The 20961-nt window shown below is 43.5% G+C and overlaps 1 protein-coding gene across 3 annotated transcripts in view; it reads right to left on the bottom strand.

Annotated features, from left to right (window-relative positions):
- Nucleotides 1–6435: 6435 nt before the first annotated feature.
- The window catches only part of CRYL1 (crystallin lambda 1), a 71916-nt gene continuing 57390 nt past the window's right edge, over nucleotides 6436–20961 (bottom strand). For all 3 annotated transcript variants that reach the window (XM_068395622.1, XM_068395621.1, XM_068395620.1), the window contains 2 exons: nucleotides 10708–10814; nucleotides 6436–8661 (listed from right to left, as the gene is read on the bottom strand). In XM_068395622.1, coding sequence (XP_068251723.1) covers nucleotides 8548–8661; nucleotides 10708–10814 — 221 coding nt within the window. In that variant the 3' untranslated portion in view covers nucleotides 6436–8547. The remainder of the gene's footprint in view (nucleotides 8662–10707; nucleotides 10815–20961) is intronic.

Here is a 20961-nt window from a genome sequence, read left to right as displayed (position 1 = left end):
GTTAAAATGTAAACACATCACTAATGCAAAGGAAGGTTTTCACAATGTTTTACATTACAGAGGCTTTTTAATGTTTTCTGTTGGAAAACATGTCCGCTTGTTGTGCCAACACAGAGGTGTTGGACCCTCATGGAGGCCTTGGGCAGTACATTAATACTACAATAGTAGTCATCATCTAGGCTTTAGCTAAACAGATCAAACATCCAATTTAGGGCAAAGTTACAGCTCTATTTTATAGAATCTTTTAAAAAAGTAAGCTCAGCTTCTGCACAAAGCTTTCCTATATCCATATGCAAGTATGGGCTCTTGACCTTTCCATGTTAGACTACATTTTATTCATAGATAAAGGAAAACAAGTTTCTGGATGATTCTGCATCTTATATATCTCTGTTTCTTGCAAATACAAGTCTGGAATCCAAGTAGCTGGAAGAAGTCTACAAAGCCATGCGTTAAAAATCTCCATTTCATACTCGGGTCCAAGAAGAAATCCCATGCACACTAAGTGCCATTTTGTTCCAAGCATCCCTCCATTTCAGTGTTTGGTGATGGGCAATCCATCCTCGCTGAAGTAACAAAAATCGTCAGAGAGAGAAGGGACAACGCTGAGGGATGTGCAACCCCATGGAGCATTTCTTTGAATATACATTAAGAGAATAATTCATGCTGTTTTCTAGCAAACTAGAAAACAAAGCAGTTTGATGTATGTCAAAAGTCCACTGAATTTGGTGGAAACTGCCCTTTCCAACAGCTCTCCTTGAAATTCGCTCTGCTCCCATAGGGGTGGTGCAGGCTTTTCCTCACAGCCAGGAGGACATGGGACCTGATGAGCTGTATACAAACAACTGCTAGTCCAGCTGCATTTGGTCATGGCTTCGCTTGCAGCTGGCTTGCAGTTGGAGCCAGCTGAAACCATCCTCAGAGCGTTTCACAACCACGTATCAGCAACTGCAAACCGGAGCTTCAGAGCAAATTCTGGGGGTCAAACATTCAAGGTTGCCCTGCTTTGCCTCCAAAGGGCACTCTAGCATTTTTTTCCCCAGTTCTTATGAAACTATTGATATGACAAGCATTTGCTATTTAAATCGCTAGTTTCTTTTCCGACCTCCCGTTTATAAAAGAAGCGAGAGGTCTGTGTAGCCACGGCTCTGTGCCTTACGGCATCACACGCAGCACTGGAGGATGCAGGTACTCACTCTTCCCAATGGATAGCTTTGTATGGACATAGTGGTGAGTAATACTTTGCTACTGGTGTGCTCCCAGCACATGCTGTAAGTAATATTTAAGCCTCCGTGAGTATTAAGATATGCACCTAAATCTTGCCATTTGAATATTGCTTTTTTATGATTAAATGTACACATTCAAATGAATACACCAGATTTAAGCTCCTATCTATCTCCCTGCTATTCCTTATTATAAAAATCAGTATTTATCGTTATTCATATATGAATATTAGCTTGTATTCAATGGTCAAATGACTCTTCCAATTAAAGTTGTACAATAAAAGAAAAATCTCAAGAGAGGAGACTCTTCTCAGTGGTACCCAGTGACAGGACAAGGGGCAATGGGCACAAACTGAAACATGGGAAGTTCCATCTAAATATGAGAAAAAAGTTCTGTACTTTGAGGGTGACAGAGCACTGGCTCTGTCCAGAGAGGCTGCCCAGGGAGGTTGTGGAGTCTCCTTCTCTGGAGATATTCAAAACCCACCTGGACATGACCCTGTGCAACATGCTCTGGGGGAACCTGCTTTGGCAGGGGGTTGGACTAGATGATCTCCAGAGGTCCCTTCCAACCCCAACCATTCTGTGGTTCTGTGAGAAGAAAGTTCTGCCTGAAAAATGAACTGTAAGAAATACCAGTCAATGGGTAACTCTACACGGTGTGCTCTAAGCTGCATCACCACTTACCTCCGAATAACGCGCTGAAGGGAGGAATCCTTCTTCTTTCTGAAATCACAGAGAAGAATGGAAAGAAATCCTTGGCTGTTGGCTGGATATGAACCTTACCAAATCAAACATGAGTTTTCCCCTGGGGTCAGTTTTTGTCTTTCCACTCACTTTGACTGATTTGCAATAGCACACACACATACACATGAAAAACGGGAGGCATGGGTGAGCAGGGGCTACCCTGCCACCATGACTGGAGCTTGGGGGAATGGCAGTAGATGAGCAGGCAGCTAGAGCAAACCTATTCATTTACACTTGTTTACTCTAACTAGATCCAAATTAATTTGTGAAACGTTCCCTTTGGGCCTGGTAGGCTGTTGAAAGCAAAAGACCATTTGTTTTCCCTACTGACACTTACACTAATTGCCAGGTTCACATCTGCCGGGCTCCTCTTCTCATGGAGGTCTCCTGTCCCCCGTATCTCCGTCTCTGCAATGGTACCACAGTTACATGTTCTCAAAGACCTTTTTGTAACTCCACACTATGGCAATGCAATCCTGACGCGTAGCCACATCGGCACCGGCAGTGTATCTATCTCATCTTTCTTTTGAAAAACTGAGGCTGACAATAACATAATTTTGTCTCAAAATGATTTTTCCCATTTTTATAACAAGCACCACAAGCACTATCCTGCTTCCCTAATGAAGCACAGTTGATTTTTGCCTAAAAGATGGTATAGATAGGACAACACAATTTCTTAATACCATTCCAATTAGATAATGTGGCAATCAGAAAATACTCACACTTTAATGTTCAAACTATTATCATGACTCAACAGAAGAATAACTACAGAATAGGGAAAGTAAATTCATATGGCTGCTTTGCAAGCTGCAAACTACTTCCGTTATACTCAGAGATGTAGGAAACTCAGATACTGGACTTCCCTTAGGGAAGTGGGTGAGTATTTCCCTGCATCATCTGCCCTTTCTTCCTTACCTTACACGTGATCCAATAGCATTAAATCAAAGGCTTTGGTATGAACACATTGGACTCTGCTTCCAATAAACAGCAGTAACTAATAGTAAAGTACACATCATAAACTGAAAGAGGGTAGATTTAGATTAGATATTAGGAAGAAATTCTTTATTGTGAGTGTGGTGAGACACTAGAACAGGTTGCCCAGAGAAGTTGTGGCTGCCCCCTCCCTGGCAGTGTTTAAGGCCAGGTTGGATGAGGCTGGTCTAGAGGAAAGGTGTCCCTGCCTGTGGCAGGGGGGGTTGGAACTAGATGATCTTTAAGGTCCCTTGCAACCCAAACCATTCTATTCTATTCTATTCTATTCTATTCTATTCTATTCTATTCTATTCTATTCTATTCTAAAACAATAAGTATCAAATTGGTAAAACAGAGAAAACCACAGTGTAACAAAGATAGGGATTTAGAACATTCTATAGGTGTAACTTGATTAAAAATAATACAGGATTTTAAAATATGCAATTCTGTAAAAAAGAAACCACAAGATAAATTGTTCCAAAATATCTCATAGTTTACCATAAAATAGTTGCTTGAACATTCAAGCAACTATTGCTTCTTCTGCTGACAATCAGACAAAATAAATATTTTACCATATCTGTGGTAGTTCTGCAGCTTTATAGGACTGCTGGTGCTAATTCCAAAAGAGTCGTCGTAAAATACCGGGTGGAATGTATCCCAAGAAGTCTATTGCATTTGAGGAAAAAAAAGTAATGGGATAAAACAAGTAAGACAAATTTGAAGGAAATAATTAAATCAATTAATTCATCTGAATTGCGATTTGCATCTTTGTTCAGCTCTGACAAGTTGCTCCCCAGAAGGGATTCTTCACTGTCCAATCAGCAAACCTATTAGCAGTTCTGTCCAAACTGTCAGCTAAATACCCTGGAAGAGGTTGGTGATGGACCTTTATGAGAAGCTGAGAACCAAGAGGGAAAGGTAAAGGAAAAAATGAAAAGGGAGAGAGGATTGGGGGGAGAGAGCAGGGATCCCTCCCCTCCCTGCAAACCCGGCTCCTGCCAGCAGCCCCGAGCAGTGGAGATGCTGGACAAGGTGAATGGAGCATTTATCCATCACCAGGAGGGATGGCCCCTGGGTACCAACATGGGATTTTTGGTGGCTCAGACTTTCCTGGAAGGAATTCTTGATATGTGAAAGGTTGTGACAATTTAATGATATTATATTAATCTGCCCAGGAAAATGCATGGAAAAACCTGAATGCAGGTTTATTTATAACCTTTCACACCATCCTAAATTTCATTTATGACTTAGGTTAAAAAGTCCTCTCAACGTATGTGACAATTTGAACTGATCTATACACAGTCTTTGGAGTTAATTGACTTAAGCCAGAGCAACATTTCTGATACAAAATAGGCCAAAAATCAAAGAAAACTTGGAATCAGGCTAATGCAGGCTGGGAGGGAGCACAGGAGGTCTCTGGTGGAACCTCCTGCTCACAGCAGGCTCAGCTCTGAGGTCAAACCAGGCCACTCAGGGCTTCATCCAGTCAGGACTTGAAAGCCTCCAAGGATGGAGACTGCACCACCTCTGTGGACAACCTGTGCCTCTGCCTGACTATCCTCATGGGGGAAAACATGTCTCCTTACATCCAGGCTGAAACTCGTGTTTCAAACTATGTCCATTGTCTCTTATCTTCTTATCCAGCCCCAATTTAGAGAGCCTGGCTCTGTCTCCTCGATGACTTCCCCACAGGCACTGGGGTCTGCTGGTAGGTCCTCCTGAATCTGTCTCTGCTCCAGGCTGGACAAGCCCAGCTCCCCCAGCCTCTCCTTGCAGGACCAGTGCTCCAGCCTCCCCATCTCGGGGGCCTCCCCTACCATTTGTCCAATATTTCTTGTACCAGGGAGCAACAAGCTGGTTGAAGGATTCAGACACAGTCTAATGACTGATGAATAAAGGGGATTAATTGTGAATGGGGTACAGGTCCCTGGGATGAGGACAGCCCATCTCATTCTTCTAGCTGCCTTTTCCTAATGCTTTCCAGTAGTTGTTGCATTTACCAATTAGTAATTTTGTGTGCTTTTGTATTGGGTTTGCGTGGCAAGATTTTGGTAGCGGGGGAAGCTACAGGGGTGGCTTCTGTGAAAAGGTGCTGAAGCTTCCCCCATGTCTGATAGAGCCAATGCCAGCCAGCTCCAAGATGGATCCACTGCTGGCCAAGGCCAAACCCCATCAGCGATGGTGGTACACCTCTGTGATAACATAGTTAAGAAGGGGAAAAACAAACCCTGAGCAATTGCAGTCAGAGAGAGGAGTGAGAATATGTGAGAGAAACAACTCTGCAGACACCAAGGTCAGTGAAGAAAAAGGGGGAGGAGGTGCTCCAGGCACTGGAGCAGAGATTCCCCTGCAGCCCGTGGTGAAGACCATGGTGAGGCAGACTGTCCCCCTGCAGCCCATGGAGGTCCATGGTGGAGCAGATATCCACCTGCAGCCCATGGAGGACCCCATGCTGGAGCCGGTGGATGCCCAAAGGAGGCTGTGACCCGTGGGAAGACCACGCTGGAGCAGGCTTCTGGCAGGACCTGTTGCCCCATGGAGAGAGGAGCCCACATTGGGGCAGGTTTGCTGGCAGGACTTGTGACCCCCGTGGGGGACCCACACTGGAGCAGTCTGTTCCTGAAGGACTGCACCCTGTGGAAGCACCCACGCTGGAGCAGTCATGGGAAGGACCCAAGTTGGAGAAGTTTGTGGGGGACTGTCTTCCATGGGAGGGACCCCATGCTGGAGCAGGGGAGAGTACAAGGAGTCCTCCCCCTGAGGAGGAAGGAGCAGCAGAGACAACGTGTGACGAACTGACCATTCCCCGTCCCCCTTCGCTGCCTGGGGGGAGGAGGCAGAGAAAATCAGGAGTGAAGTTGAACCCAGGAAGAAGGGAGGGGTGGGGGGAAGGTGTTTTAAGATTTGGTTTTATTTCTTGTTACCCTTCTCTGATTTGGTTGGTAATAAATGAAAATAATTTCCCCAAGTCGAGTCTGTTTTGCCTGTGATGGTAATTGGTGAGTGATCTCTCCCTGTCCTTATATCAACCCACAAGCCTTTCGTTATATTTTCTCTCCCCTGTCCAGCTAAGGAGGGGAGTGACAGAGCGGCTTTGGTGGGCATGTGGCGTCCAGCCAGGGTCAACCCACCACAGTGTCAAATCCTAACCTAAAATACATTTTTCGTCAAGCTTCTCCCCCACAACTTGCAGCTGTGAACCTGAGTGGGAACTGGTGCTCCAAGGCGAGCATTGCTGTATGCCAGACCCTGCGGAGGAGCTGCTCACCGCACAGAAGTGCTCTGGCACTCTCCAGAGTGCTTTTCCCCCCACAGAAAGCCATTCCCTCAGGGCAGAGTCCCACGTCTGCAGCAACTGGTCGCCAACACATGAACTATAAGAGAGTGCACATTATTTCTTGTCTGTTTACTCCCACTGACTTCCACAAATTATTTTACCAGGGCACTGGTTTCTAAAGACATATTATGTAGTGCTACCACTAAAATATCACACTGGAGCACAGAAGTTAATACCTTCCTCATTAAAATATTTTATTCATAAGCCAATAATAAAGATGGAGGCAAATATTTGATGACATGATTGCGTTTTAAAATATCTCAGAACAAACAGAAGCAAGGCAAGCTAATTAGTTATGACAATGTTATATGCTCATAGCAAAACAGGTCTAATCCTCAAAGTAATTGGAACCTTCTATGGCCTTGTCTGCAATACAAAACCATACCTAAAGTGAGGAAATCAGCCCCATAACTCCTTTACTATTGCTTAATAAGGCAACAGGAGCGAGGACTGACCTCCCCAACTTCAGATCTCTAAATGCAGGTTGAGCCAGTTGCTGCGGCAATAAAAAGCAACAGCAGAAACCTGACAATTTTAGATCTATATTGGGATAAAATAAATTGAGCTTACAAATTCCCCTTTTTCTCCACTGATTTATAAAGGAGCACAGGACAACCTCTGCATTATGCCTCCCACCCCATGTTCCACATCCAGGGGTGTGTTCTTGGCCCACCACTTATGTCAAGTGATACGATTTATCTTGGGTCTCTTTTACTGTGACCTAAGCAGAAATAAGTGGTATTGGTATGTTTACACAGACATTTCTGCTGTTCAGCTCAAAATGGCAACTAATTAAGTTTCAATAACCTGTTTGTGTGCTGCACCCTCTGTAAAAAAACAAGATTTGAAATGCCCCTGAGCTGAGCATTAGCAAAATGACAGCTTAACACCTGCATCTGTGCTCTGACCGAAGCTACATGACCAGTTAGCACAAATTCAGAAACGCTTAACTCGAGCCGTGTGGGTGCAATGCACTGTTTCAGGTTACCCTTACTATCTGCATAACAATAATGACCCAAGGTTCCAGCTCAGATCAAAGTCCAACTCTATTACAGGGTACATATAATCATTTTACATACACTTTGCCTGCTGCGGACTGAAACACGCCACTGCAGCAACTGAAGATGTTACTACTTCCAGGTGTATACTCTGTCCTTACACAGATGCTGTGTCTCCTGTAGGAAGGGCAGCAGTGAAGCATAAATCTAAGCCACTGCATCTTTCCCTCTGTAGGGGAGCAAAATAGCAGATACTTGGGGTCCTTTCAGCTACCCAAGTCCTAAAACAGCTCTCCTTGCTTTAGATAATGTACAAAATAGACATGGCAACAGAGAGGTGAACTGGCTTCCCAGGATCACTCAATCATGGAGTAGCCTGGGAGAGAGTCCAGACCGATTCACTACACCTTACTGTCTCCCAAACTAGCTATAAAATCAAAATCTCATATTTCTCATAGACAAGTCTTAAAATGGGGCACATATTTACGCAGCAATGCCAATGGCCAGCATCAAACATCTGACTTAAGCTAGAGGCAAAGCCATGGGGTATCAAGTGCATGGTCTTAAAGACCGAGTAGGTTTCTGGTAAGTCTTACAGAACCAGGGGCAGGGTATGAGGGAGGAATTCTGCTCTATTTACTCACATTTAGATCATCACACAGGTACAGAAGTGCCAAAGGGAGGGAAAGGAGGAGTAATTCTTTCCCCTACATTGTGGAACAGTTACAGAGCTAAGTTAAAGTGACCCTTACTGCTATTGAGGTCTCAGCTCACCAGCCAGTGAATCTCCTCTTTGCTCAACACAACCTTCTCATATCTACAGTCAGTGCTTTACAAATTAACCTCGTTGTTGCAGTGATTGGTGGGTGAGGGCTTATTTTCTCCAGTGACAAACAGCTGATGTTTGCCTATTTCAGATCCCTGCATAAGCAAATATTGTTCAAGTGCTGAATTCCTAAGCAAGCTGAAAAATGCATTATTTAAAACATGACTGTGTTCCAGCATTGCACAATATTAATATTGCTAAAGCTACTTAATGCTTACACATCTAATGTGTATATATAATAATTTGATAAATTTTAACTGAACTTTTTAATAACTCTTTCCAGTTATTGATGAATTACATCATGACAAATTTGGACCAAATGTTTTGTTGGTCTCTTCAGTTGTGCATATCATTGGTTGCACATTCAGTCTCATCCATGACAAAAAATTTCCCCTTTTTATGAAGATCTGCTCTTCATTTGCTCTCTCCTTTTAGACAAGGTGCACCTCAGTCAGACTTCATTTCTTTTTTCAGTTTAGCAAGACCAGTAAGACATTCATCTCTCCATTTTCTCCTGGCATCCAGGACTTTTGGAACAACTGGAATTTTTTCAGACATTGCCTGGAACAGAAAATTTAAGATGATTAACTCTCAGGTTCTGAGTAAAAAGTTTCTCACCAGCATTGTTTTCCTGCTTTTCCTGCATCAGACCAAGTAACCATTTAGTCTACCACAAGCAATAGGCCACTAATTCTTTACATGGTTTACTGGAAATGAGCTAATCATCTGTACGAGAAGAAAAGTGCTCCCACTTGCAGAAGGCTGGCCCGAATGTGGCAATGAAGGTGCCTACAGAAACATCAAAGCAGCAGCCTCGTCCCTTGGTTTGCCCCTCACAGCCACTGTCTCGTCTCTTTGATAATAACCTTTTATTAAATAGGAAGGAGGCAACCTGGCTATTTATATAGCTGAAATGAGCTCTGAACCAAATTCCTGTGTGTGTGTGTTTAAAGCTGTGATCTCTCTTCTGGCTCCTAATAAATGTAATGAGGGATACCATGTTTATTAAAAACATTTTGTCTTGGGAGTGCCAGTTACAATCGAAAAATAGGAGAGGACACATAACAAACCCAGAATCACAATTTTTGTTGTTTCTTGGAATACGGGGGAGAGAAAGTACAGCATTATTTGAGGACACAAAGGTAGAAGTCTGAACAAGTTAGCATGCAAAAATTGTATTTAAAACAAAATGGGGAAAAAAGTATTTATGAGTGCATAATCCAAGTCGTCTTAGAAATGCCAGCTAAATGTATCACTGAAAGGTGAACAAGAGGTAGTAACCTCTGGCCAGCTAGTATATTGTAAGAGGTTTTCTTTCAAAGAAAAAAACCTGTTTTGAGAGTGCAGGTAGAGATCACAAGGTGATCTTTGCCAAAATAGCTCCTGAGGTCTTAGGTTTAAAAGGCAAGTGTTGAGAAACTGGGTAAAACCTGGACCTGCTACCAATGATTGGCAAGTTGCAGTCACTCCAGAAAAAATCAAGGTGGGGGACAGAGGAGTAAGATAAGAAAAGTTTAATGATTTACTCTTAAAGAGGATTCTTGCAAGCCCATCTTTGGCATTGAAGACCAAAGATAATAGACACAGAGACAGATGTTGAAGTGGAATCCAGCTTTCCATAAAGAAACCTAAAATGTTTCATACTAATCAAAAACTTCTAATCAGAATAACTCCACAATTATTATTGATTGTTATTATAAGCAGACTATGTTGTTTAAGCATAAAAGAATCTTTTTCCTTTTTAACATAGCTGATGTTGAAATTGTATAAATAGGAACAAAAAAAAATAGGAACAAAAATGCTGTCTTCCAGACAGGAAGCTTCCATATATGGAATTAATCTGACAGCTAATCAAGAACGATTCAACACAGACGTGTGTTCTTTAGTGAAGCATTAGAAAAGGCAACTATGAAAAGGCAGAGTTAGGAAATAACAAATCTTCAGTTAATTCCTATGAGCATATAGAACAGCCTATATAGTGAGTATAAACAAATCGCGGGCTTAGAAATGTTAATAGACAAACTGGGTCCCAATCCAGCACAGCACTTAAACAGATCTTATCTTTAAACATGCAGGTAACCTTACCGGACTGCTCATATGCTTAACTTAAATGTGTATTTGCACACGTTACAGACTGGAGCTCTAGTTTGTAAAGTATACAAAAACAAGAACACTCAGAAGAAAAAAGCTACAGGGTTGATGCAGGAAGATGGAGTAGGAGGAAGACACAAGGAGAAAAGTCATGTAGGAAAGGAAGCTTGGAGCTGTGCATGTTATGGTAGAGGACACAGGACAGAAGTGGTAAGAAATACTGTGGAGGATTTAATGTCAATAACCCATAGCTGTTAGCAGTTGACTCTTCTGTCTAGTAATAATGTTACTCACCTGCTAGATCTCTTTCCCTTGACGAACTTCAAAGTGCTTTGAAAAGGGACTTATACGCACTGTATTATTCTGTACTGATCTTTTTTTGTTCAAAGGACACATTCGCACAAGAAATACAGACTACAGATACCCCTAACTGTAAACTGAAATGGTACAAATGTTAAAATAAAAGCTAATGTTCTTTGTTCTGAATGTCACTGCATTTATCAACTCTGTACTTACCTGACAGATTTTCCGCTCAATTTCACCTGAAAATTCTGGAACTGGTCCAAAGGTGTTCAAAACAAGTCTCATACCTTCACGGTATCTTTCGCAATAATTTGAAATACCTAAAAATATGAGTGAAAAATTAAATTTCAACAGATGATATTCCTACTTAAGTTCAGTAAGGCTGCCTATGCTTAAGCACTGTCTTAAACCAGAGTCCAAAAAAAAGGTGCACTCTTATGCTTTAGGCACCTAATTGTCATCAAGGAAAAATGGATTCTCTCCACCACATTTCCATTAAGGTTCATGGAAAAATCATTTAGGACATACCTTCATTGCCAAACCAATTAATGTTACACACCAGCAGGCAATGCTATGTGAGGAGTGTAGTACACAACCATGGATGTACTCGTGCTTTGTTACTTGAGACCAGAAAGCTTCCCTGACCAGTGTCTGCAGGGAGAGTGCTCTCACCTCTCTTCTCCTCCTGTTTGGTATGTGTCCTACCAGTTCAACCATTCCTGTTATTATTTTTATTTATTGACCTGGAGTGTATGAAGAGCAACATGGCTCAGGGGGAAAGGGTCAAAGGCATGGAGACCCAGACAGCCTCCAGTGAAGGAGAAAGGCTTAAGGAGGAACAGATGGATCTTGCAGATGAACACCGTGTATTGCAACTGGGGTTAGCAACAGGCTTTTATGACCACAGGACCCAATTTGAGCATTGAGCACTGGTAGGCGGAGACGGGATCCACTTGACAAAGTGGGGAAAAAAGAGTCTTTTTGCCAAAAACCTGGCCAATCTGGTGAGAAAAGCTTTATAATAGGAACACTGGAAAAGTGAGATTACAACCTGTAGTCATGTTACAAAGGGGTGTACGGGGGTGGAAAGAAAAACAGTACAGGGTAACAAGTACGAGAGAAACCTCAAGAGAATAAAAAAAAGGCAGAAGGAGTCCACCTTTAGGGTATGTACACAAATGCATGCAGCCTGGGCAACAAGCAGGGGAAATGAGAGCTCCACATGTGGTCACGCAAATACAGCACTGTTGGAGCAACTGAGGTGGGGTGGGATGGCTTGCACAACTGGAGTGCTGCAGTGGACAGATACTTCAGGAAAGACAGACAGGGAAGACAACGAGGGGGTGTGCTACCTCTGTAAAGGAGTAGCCCAGATGTACGGAGCTGTTCTATGGGATGGGTGACTGGCTCGGTGAGAGCCTGTGTGTCAGCATCAGTGGAGAGGCCAGTAAAGGACAGCATCCTCTAAGGGCAGGGACAGTTCATCCTGATATTCAGGAAGACAAGCAGACGTATCAAGAGATTGGCTTGGATGAGCTCCAGTGCAGAAAGGCAGCATACAGGAGGTGGAAGCAAGGACAGGTTGTAAAGGAGAAATTTAAAAACACTGCCCAGTTATGTAGGGATGGTGTCAGGAAAGCCAAAGCTCGGCTCCAGTTAAGACTTGCAAGGATGTCAAGGGCAACAAGAAGGGCTTCTACTGTTACATTAGTGATAGAAGGCTGAACAAGAAAAGTGTGGGTCTGTTGCTGAATGGGTAGGTGATTTAGTGACAGGAGAAACAGGTAAAGCGGAGTTACTTATTGCTTGCTTTGCTTCAGTCTTCATTGACAAGGTCTCCTATGCCTCTGTGCTTAGAGGCAGGGTTCAAGGAGGAGAGGAGCAATCAGCAGCAGACGACAATCCAGTCAGTGACGATCTGCAAGAACTCAGACCCACCTGAGGCCATGGGACGAGACAGACTGTATCCAAGGATATAAGCGAAATGGCCCATGCCCTTGCAAGGCTGCTTTCTATCGTATTTTAAAACATCATGCCAGTCAATGCATTAGTCTCAGCATTTGAGAACCCCAGATGACTGAAGGCAAATACTGCACCCATCTTCAGACAAAGTCAAAAGAAAAATCCAGGGTACTACAGGCCAATCAATCTCACTTCTGTCCCTGAGAAAATCAAAGAGCAAGTCCCCTTGAAACAAATTCCTGGGCACAGGAATAAGAAGAAAGTGATTGTGACAGTCAGCATGTAGTCACCAATGGGTACACCATGGTGTAAATCATGTCTGACCAACCTTGTTGCCTTCTATGATAAAATCACTGGATTTGTGGAAAATAGAAAAGTAGTGGATATCATTTACCTCAACTTTAGAAGGGCATTTGACTGTCTCCTATGATATTCTGTCTCAAAGTCTGCATGCTTTGACAATTAAATGGACAAAAAATGGGTTGGATACTCAGGCTCAGAGGTAGTGGTTAATGGGATATACTCTATCTGAAGGCCAGTAAAAGTGGAGTACCACAGCAATCTGTCCTGAGACCTGTACTGCTTAACAGCATTTGCTCATGAAGTTTGTGAATTATACCAAATCGGGCAGGGGTGGGAGGTAGGGGGGATGGACCAGCCGATACATTGGAGGGCAGGGCTCCCCTTAGACAGGCTGGAGGAATGAGCCAATACAAAACCTTAAAAAATTTAACAAGGACAAATGCAAGATCCTGCACCACAGCAGGAAAAGCTCCTTGCAACAACACAGGCCCGTGAACCCCACGAACTCCTGGTCATGGTAGGCAGCAAGCTGAGCGTGAGCCAACAGTGTGCCCTGGCAGCAAAGAGGGCCAACAGCATCCTGGGCTGTGTTAACAGCACAGCCAGTAGATTGAAGGAAGCGATTAATCCCCTTTACTCGGCACTCATTAGACTGCATACAGAATATTGCATTCAGTTTGGGGTCCCCCAATACAAGAAAGATGTTGACAAACTGGGGCAACTTCAGCAGAGGCCACCAAAATGGTGGGGGCTGGAGCACTTGCCCTGTGAGAAGAGGCTGGGGGAGCTGGTCTTGTTCAGCCTATAGCAGAAATGGCTTTGAGGGGGACCTAACAGCAGCTCCCCAGTGCCTATGGGGAGGTCATTCAGCAGACAGAGCCAGGCTCTTTACAGTTGTTGCATGGCAGGAGGACATGAGACAATAGGCACAATTTGAAACAAGAGGTTCAGACTGGATACTCAAGCACTAGCACAGGTTGCCCACAGAGGTTGTGCAGTCTCCATCTCTGAGGGTTTTCAAGACTGGATGAAACCCTGAGCATCTTGGTCTGACCTCAGAGCTGACCCTGCCGTGAACATCTTAAAAAACATGTGGTCAGAGAACCCGAGAAGTTCTCTACCAGAAGCTAGCTGGTAATAATGGGTAAAATGGCAGTCAAGTATCACAGAATCACAGAATGTTAGGGATTGGAAGGGACCTCGAAGGATCATCTAGTCCAATCCCCCTGCTGGAGCAGGATTACCTAGATCATATCACACAGGAACGCGTCCAGGCAGGTTTTGAATGTCTCCAGAGAAGGAGACTCCACAACCTCTCTGGGAAGCCTGTTCCAGTGTTCGGTCACCCTCACCGTAAAGAAGTTTTTCCTCATATTTCTGTGGAACCTCCTGTGTTCCAGCTTGCACCCATTGCCCCTTGTCCTGTCAAGGGATGTCACTGAGAAGAGCCTGGCTCCATCCTCATGACACTTGCCCTTTACATATTTAAAAACATTGATGAGGTCACCCCTCAGTCTCCTCCTCTCTAAGCTAAAGAGACCCAGCTCCCTCAGCCTCTCCTCATAAGGGAGATGTTCCACTCCCTTAATCATCTTCGTGGCTCTGCGCTGGACTCTCTCTAGCAGTTCCCTGTCCTTCTTGAACTGAGGGGCCCAGAACTGGACACAATATTCCAGATGCGGCCTCACCAGGGCAGAGTAGAGGGGGGAAGAGAACAAAAGTAGACCTTGGCTGAATTAGGGAAAGGTCCAGCTTCCATCAGCTCCAGCAGGAATCTCAAAAAAATTACTGTTGAGGCTCTAGAGAGGAACTGGAATGGTAAATGTACCAAAAAGAGAAATCAGTCATTTAGCCAGACATATACATCTAGTAGACTTTTTAGTGCTATTAACTACCACATGATCACAAATGGGTAAGGCAGCCTTTCCCACTATACATCAATCACGAAGTCATGAGCTGCACCACAACAGTAAATGAGCAATGCTTGTCTGGCAGTAAGCAAGCTGACAGGAGTAAGAATGTTATTATCCTGATGAAGACCCTGGATCTAGAGAAGGGAAGTTCTGGATATCCTCTAAAAGCTTGTGATAATCTCCCTTTCCTGAGAATCATAGAGACTGAAGAATTTGCACCCTTAACTCTCTTTTTATTAGCTAATTATCAAAGCTAAGAGGAGAAAGCTGCAGAAGACAAAGGCAAGCACCTACAGTCACCAACTCTTTCATGAAGACTCAGGAGATCGTACAGATCGAGAAGCATGAACCTGAACTGCTCGTTGTCTTATCCAACCACAAAATGCAGGAAATTAAGTGTGGTGGCCTGACTACCAAACAAAAGAGTGCAACTCAGGTCAAGAGTCATTAAGCAGTCTCTTTCCTGAACAGCTTGTAGACAGTTCCCTTGAATGCAATACTATATGATATCAATACCGTACAAGTCACACCTGTCTAACCTTAAATGGTTGAAGTTGAAGGTGAATGAAGGAATGGAAACCTCTGACTACTGGCAACTATGTTTCATAAACTACAACACCTATACTGCTCAACATGCCTGAAATCACTGAAGTACAGATTTTCCAAAAGGCCTCTGAGGTCAGTAAGAGTATGGAGAACACTCTTGTTTCTTGACCAAAGACAGAAGAACTTTCAAAGGACAGATGCTCAAGGAAGTATTAAATTTCCTTTAAGGAATTAGCACTCTGAAGTCATGATGACCATCACACAAACAACTGAAAGGACAGAACTGGAGAACAAGTCCATTGCATGAGAGCAACGCAGAAAGATTTGAGAGTATTCAGCTCTGTTAAAAATGGACTAGAAATATTCTCCAGTATCAGAAGGAAGGAGGCTCTGAGAAAAACAGCAGCCTTGTTAAGTAGCTTGAACCCGTATTTGGTGCCAAGAGTGTGCCAATCAGCATTTCGTCAGCTTGTTTCCTTGTGTTTTCTACCCATGCAGCACATCTATTCCTAGAACACGCTCTGGCATGTTCTGGCCTTCTCCAGCACAAAAAGGGAGGTCAGCTGGTCATCCAGGTATACTGGTGCTCTAATTATATGGAAATTTAGTATTTTGCTCAATTTTCTTGATTGACACACAGACAAAAACCTTCAAATTGCCTAGTGGGCTCCAAAATATCGCTGGCAGGAAGTGAGATTCAGGAAGAGAAACATTACTGTGGGATGTGGAACAGGCTGTGATATGATACTACCACTTCACTGTGGTGTACTGGTGCAGTGGTAGTGCAGAGACTATCCACCTTCATGAACATTCTGGAAAGGACCACTGGTTATCAGGGTTTAGTAACCATACCCTATCATTAGCATAAGTGCCTGCCTGTTACATCTTAACAGCTGGGCTCACAAACTTTGGCACCTGAAGCCAAACCAGATCAACCTACAGAGGATATGCTATCCACATGAGCAACCTTGGGAACCCACGACAATTCTGGATGAGACTCACACACCAACCACAGGATGATGATATTTACATTTCACCTTGCTAACGTGAGCTTTTTCTTCTAGCAGTGAGGAGTCTGAGCAAAAAGCTGGCCCCCACATCATGCGACATCATAGAAAGTTCCCAGTAGAAGTAGAAATGACTGAGGCCGAAGAATGTAGAACTATGTGAACATGAGCAATTGGCAAATGCGCATGAGCAATTGGGGACAGAAGGAATGGTAAACAGAGCAGTGTCAGTTACCAGTTATTCTGGTGCTTATCCAGCTGACACAGGTCTATGACACCTAAACCAGTGCCGAATAGTTTGGGTTTGGTACTTTTCCAAAAGTCAAGGGAAACTGCTCAACCACCTGGTAAGCTTGTGTAATAATACCATAGGTCTGAGTAGTTTTGATTCTGGTACAGTCTGAAGAAGGTAGAAGAGAAGACTGTGTGCCAGGAATCTTTTTCACGAGCCTCAATATAAAGAGATAACATTAGCATCTTGGGAAAGATGAATGCTTGGATGTGGCTGATCCATTTACCTGGTGAATGTGAACTCCTGAGCTGGAGATGGCCTTCAAAGCTCACTCAACCAGCTAGTCCTGGAAATTGAGCTCCTACTGGCAGCTCACCTACAGCTTGAATGAATCAGAACAATTTCTGGGTGGGTGTAGCTCACCAATGCAACAGACAGGCCAAACACAGGTTGGGTTAATACAATTCACTCACTGCATGCAGTGTATGAATGAAAAGAAGCCTTATGCAAAGTAAGCTAAATAGGAAAACGTAAAACAAAAAACTTATGGGTCTAGAGAAGAGCAGCAGCATTAGTATAGTTGATCTCAAAACACTGTGGCTGAAATGGTAACATGCAGGCATGTACGCTGCATGCCAAGCAGGGGGTGGACACTGAAAAATCTTGAGTCTCAAGTGAAGGAAATACACCAAAAGTCAGAATATACACATGGTCTCACTCAAAGATTAAAAAAAATAATAATTTCAAAATAGCTAACTCAAGACAGCACTCCCAGGGTGAAATGTCAGTGGAGATCAGTACAATCTTTAACTTGGTTTCAGTAATCAAGATCAACCCTATGCTGCCAGCTTCAAGAAGGCACTTGAGCAATGGGGAATATTGCTGGAAAAATCACTTTGCTTTTCAACTGCAAACTCAAAATTGGCAAATATTTGACTCCAGGCCTTTAGACTTAGGAGTCCTTTGGTTCAAAGGTCAGGGCTATTGCAAAGGTGGATGAGAAGAGCACTTGACTGGAGCATAGGGACAAGAAGATGGAAAACAAGTATCACAGAATCCCTTTAACTTTAATCCTTGTTGATACTGCCCAGGGAGCAGCTTAAACTGGAAGAATTAGCATCTGTAAACAGTGTGAGACAGACAGGGCAGCACCTGGGAGCTGGAGAAACAGGAACAAGATGGCAAACTGGACTGTTAAAAACAATCAACATCTCTTCTTGCATCCAGTTGCTGTGCCCACACTGCGCCCCACTATCTCCAACTAGAGAAAAAGAATGACACAAGATGCATCCAGGACAGAGAAAGAGGGGAATCAACTCGCAGCACAGGAATGACGATAGCTTTCTCTTCTCTATGTGGTTTGTTGGTTCCCTGTCTAAACCTCCATCTTCCCTGCGCACTCACCTTATCAATGTTGGAGGGAAGGGGCTGTGGGAGAAGGCAGATGTTGCAGCAGGGACTTGAGAACCATGAACACAGAACAGAAATACCTCCAGGGAAGGTAGGTAAGAGACCCCTGAATCTTCCTTCCACCATGTGTTTACAACTATGGCAGAAAGTGGAAGAAGAGGAATGAGTAACAAAATGTTCTAAGAGAGTAGTGGAAACAGGATTATAGACGTGAAAAGGGGAATACTCCATCTTCCTTCAAAGTCTGAAACCCACTCAGCATTTCTGACTTGTATAGTTAGTTACAGGAACACGTTATCACAAGCTAGATGAGGTCATTGATTCAAGGCTTTTCAGCTGCCCATATGTATCTAGGAAATGCAAGGCTCTTTATACCACCAACAAAGGAAGAATAAGCTGCTGCTTTTTTAGCTTCAATGAGAGTCCAAGAAGTTTCCAAAATAGTTAATGAACTGTCCCACAAGAATTTGTTCACATAACTACACTTCGGGTTTGCAGGTCCTTACCTGAGGGACTTGCACTGGTGTGGTGCAAACACGGGTATGAGTAAAAAGCCTCTCGTTGCATCATCAAGATGAACAGGGCATTGATGAAGGAAAAGGAACTCAGGACAGATATTTAGCTTAGAAGCATGCATAAAATGCTTCACTGCCCGAGAAGACCTCTTCACATAAACATAAAGGTGACAGAATTAGTAAGAAAAAAGAATGGAAAACACGCCAGTATAAAATGTAGTATGTTCATGCATTATAGAACGTAAGCATCTTCAAGTATCTTAGCGTCTTCCATACTAAGTCTCATTCCTTCCTCTCCGTAAGAAAGACAACAGGCATGAGGGCTGAAGGATTCAAGCAAGCAAACTTGGTAAACCAGTCTGGCAAGGACACCACACATCCGGCAAAACAAGGAAGGCACTGAGGTATTTGTGAGAGAAAACAAGAGACAGGAGCCAGTGTTACTGGCAAGGACAGGGAACGCGTCAAAGACAGAAGGTGCCTCACGATACTGAGTATTAACTTGATGACTTTGAACCTGATGAGCAGCATAAGATACTGTAATGACTCAAAAAGAGTAGGAAAGATGGCCAAGCCACTGATATAACAGCATCAACAATTTGAAAAGATGGGGGTGGGGTTGATTTTAGCAGGTAAAATCTAAGAAGAGACTGCTGCACTTGGTAATACTGAAGAAGAGTATGGATGAGAACAGAAAAGAAGGGGCATATTTCAGGAATGACATGGAGGAATCTGTCATGTTTGGGTTATGTCAGAGAAAAAAAAGTCCCAACCTCTTTGTTTTGCTGATAGAGGGATTACATATCTAGACATTACAGCTCCAAGGAAAACTTTCTAAATGTAATCCTATCTTCATCAAGGGTGAGTCTGAACACAGATGCATGCTGTTAGTTAGGGTGTGAATTCACACGACACTTGCTACTCTACATTAATTCCCATATGAATTCACTGAGACTGTAGCTGCACGACTACTTTCAACAACCCTAAGACAGGGATGGCACCAAAAAGTTTTGTTCCCACTGTCCCTGTGTTACCATCTCAACAGCAATGCACAAATATTTGTGCAGGACTGCTGTGAACTGGATCAAGGAATTAAACTGAGCTAATATCATCAAACCTGGGATGAATTCCTCAGTCTGAGCCACTTGGTGACCACACACATTCTTTGCTTAGCACAAGGGAGAAGGATGCACCAAGATGTGTTCTTTAGGACACCTTTCAGAAGGTGGAGGGAACCCCTTTACACCTAAGAGTCCATAGAAGGAAACTGGTGCACAGCAGCCAGTATGCTGAAAAATTCACACCTTTGCTTACTGCACACAAGCTTTTTCACACAGAAAAGCCCTGCAGCTGCATAGAGGCAAACAGCAGTTTTACAAGGACAATAAACTGCTTTCTTCAGCCTATGGGGAAGTGAATTGAATGTGTGTAAACATGTACGAAATAACTGGTGGGTTCATGAAAGAAGAGGGTTTTGTATGATTATGTACCACTGTGATATTTCATCTCAGTAATACCCTCTGACAAGTATTCCTGAATTAAGTTGAGATACTTTATTATCCTAAAACATAACACGTGGGTTGTACAGAAACGGAGGCAATCTTCCTTTTCTTAGATTTTACTACCTTAACTTAGAGATTCTCACACCTTCTGCTTACTAGCTTGTGGTACAAAAGCTCCTGAACTAGGTTAAAGCTTGGTTTGCTCCCTCTACGGCAGCACTAAAGCAGCAGCCATAGCAATGAAAATCTCTGCTTTTGAACCAGCCAGCTTCAACCAAAAACATGCTTGGCTATGTTTTTGCCTAGCCAGAGAAGAAAAATTTCCTTCTTTTGAACTATGGCTTATGATTCCCCTCCTCTTTCCTTTTCATGTTTTGTGCTTTTTATACAGCACAGTCATTCTGCTCCTATCATCCAAAACCAATTCATCTGGCAGGTACTTCTAAGACAAGCAAGCATTCCCACCTTCAGTAAGAAAAACACAATTTTCATAGAATCAAAGAATGATAGAACGGTTTGGGTTCAAAAGGACCTTAAAGATCATCTAGTTCCAATGCCCCTGCCATAGGCAGGGACACCTTCCACTAGACCAGGTTGATCAAAGCCCCATCCAACCTGGCCTTGAACACTGCCAGGGAGGGGGCACCCACAGCTTCTCTGGGCAACCTGTGCCAGTGTCTCACCACCCTCACAGGAAAGAATTTCTTCCTAAAATCTAATCTAAATCTACCCTCTTTCAGTTTAAAAGCATTACTCCGTGTCCTATCACTTCATACCCTTGTAAAAAGTCCCTCTCCTGCTTTCCTGTAAGCTCCCTTCAGGTACTGGAAGGCTGCTAGAAGGTCTCCCCAGAGACTTCTCCAGGCTGAACAACCCCAACTCTCTCAGCCTGTCTTCATAGGAGAGGTGCTCCAGCCCTCTGATCATCGTCGTGGCCCTCCTCTGGACTCGCTCCAACAACTCCATGTCCTTCTTATGGTGGAGGCCTCAGAGCTGAATGCAGTACTCCAGGTGGCGTCTCATGAGAGCAGAGTAGAGGGGCAGAATCACCTCAAAAGCTGGCCATGTTGCTTTTGA

This window comes from Nyctibius grandis, chromosome 2 (assembly GCF_013368605.1).
Source record: "Nyctibius grandis isolate bNycGra1 chromosome 2, bNycGra1.pri, whole genome shotgun sequence".
NCBI lineage: Eukaryota > Metazoa > Chordata > Aves > Nyctibiiformes > Nyctibiidae > Nyctibius > Nyctibius grandis.
Note: the sequence above shows the minus strand (reverse complement) of the source record. Positions and strands in the feature narration are given on the sequence as shown.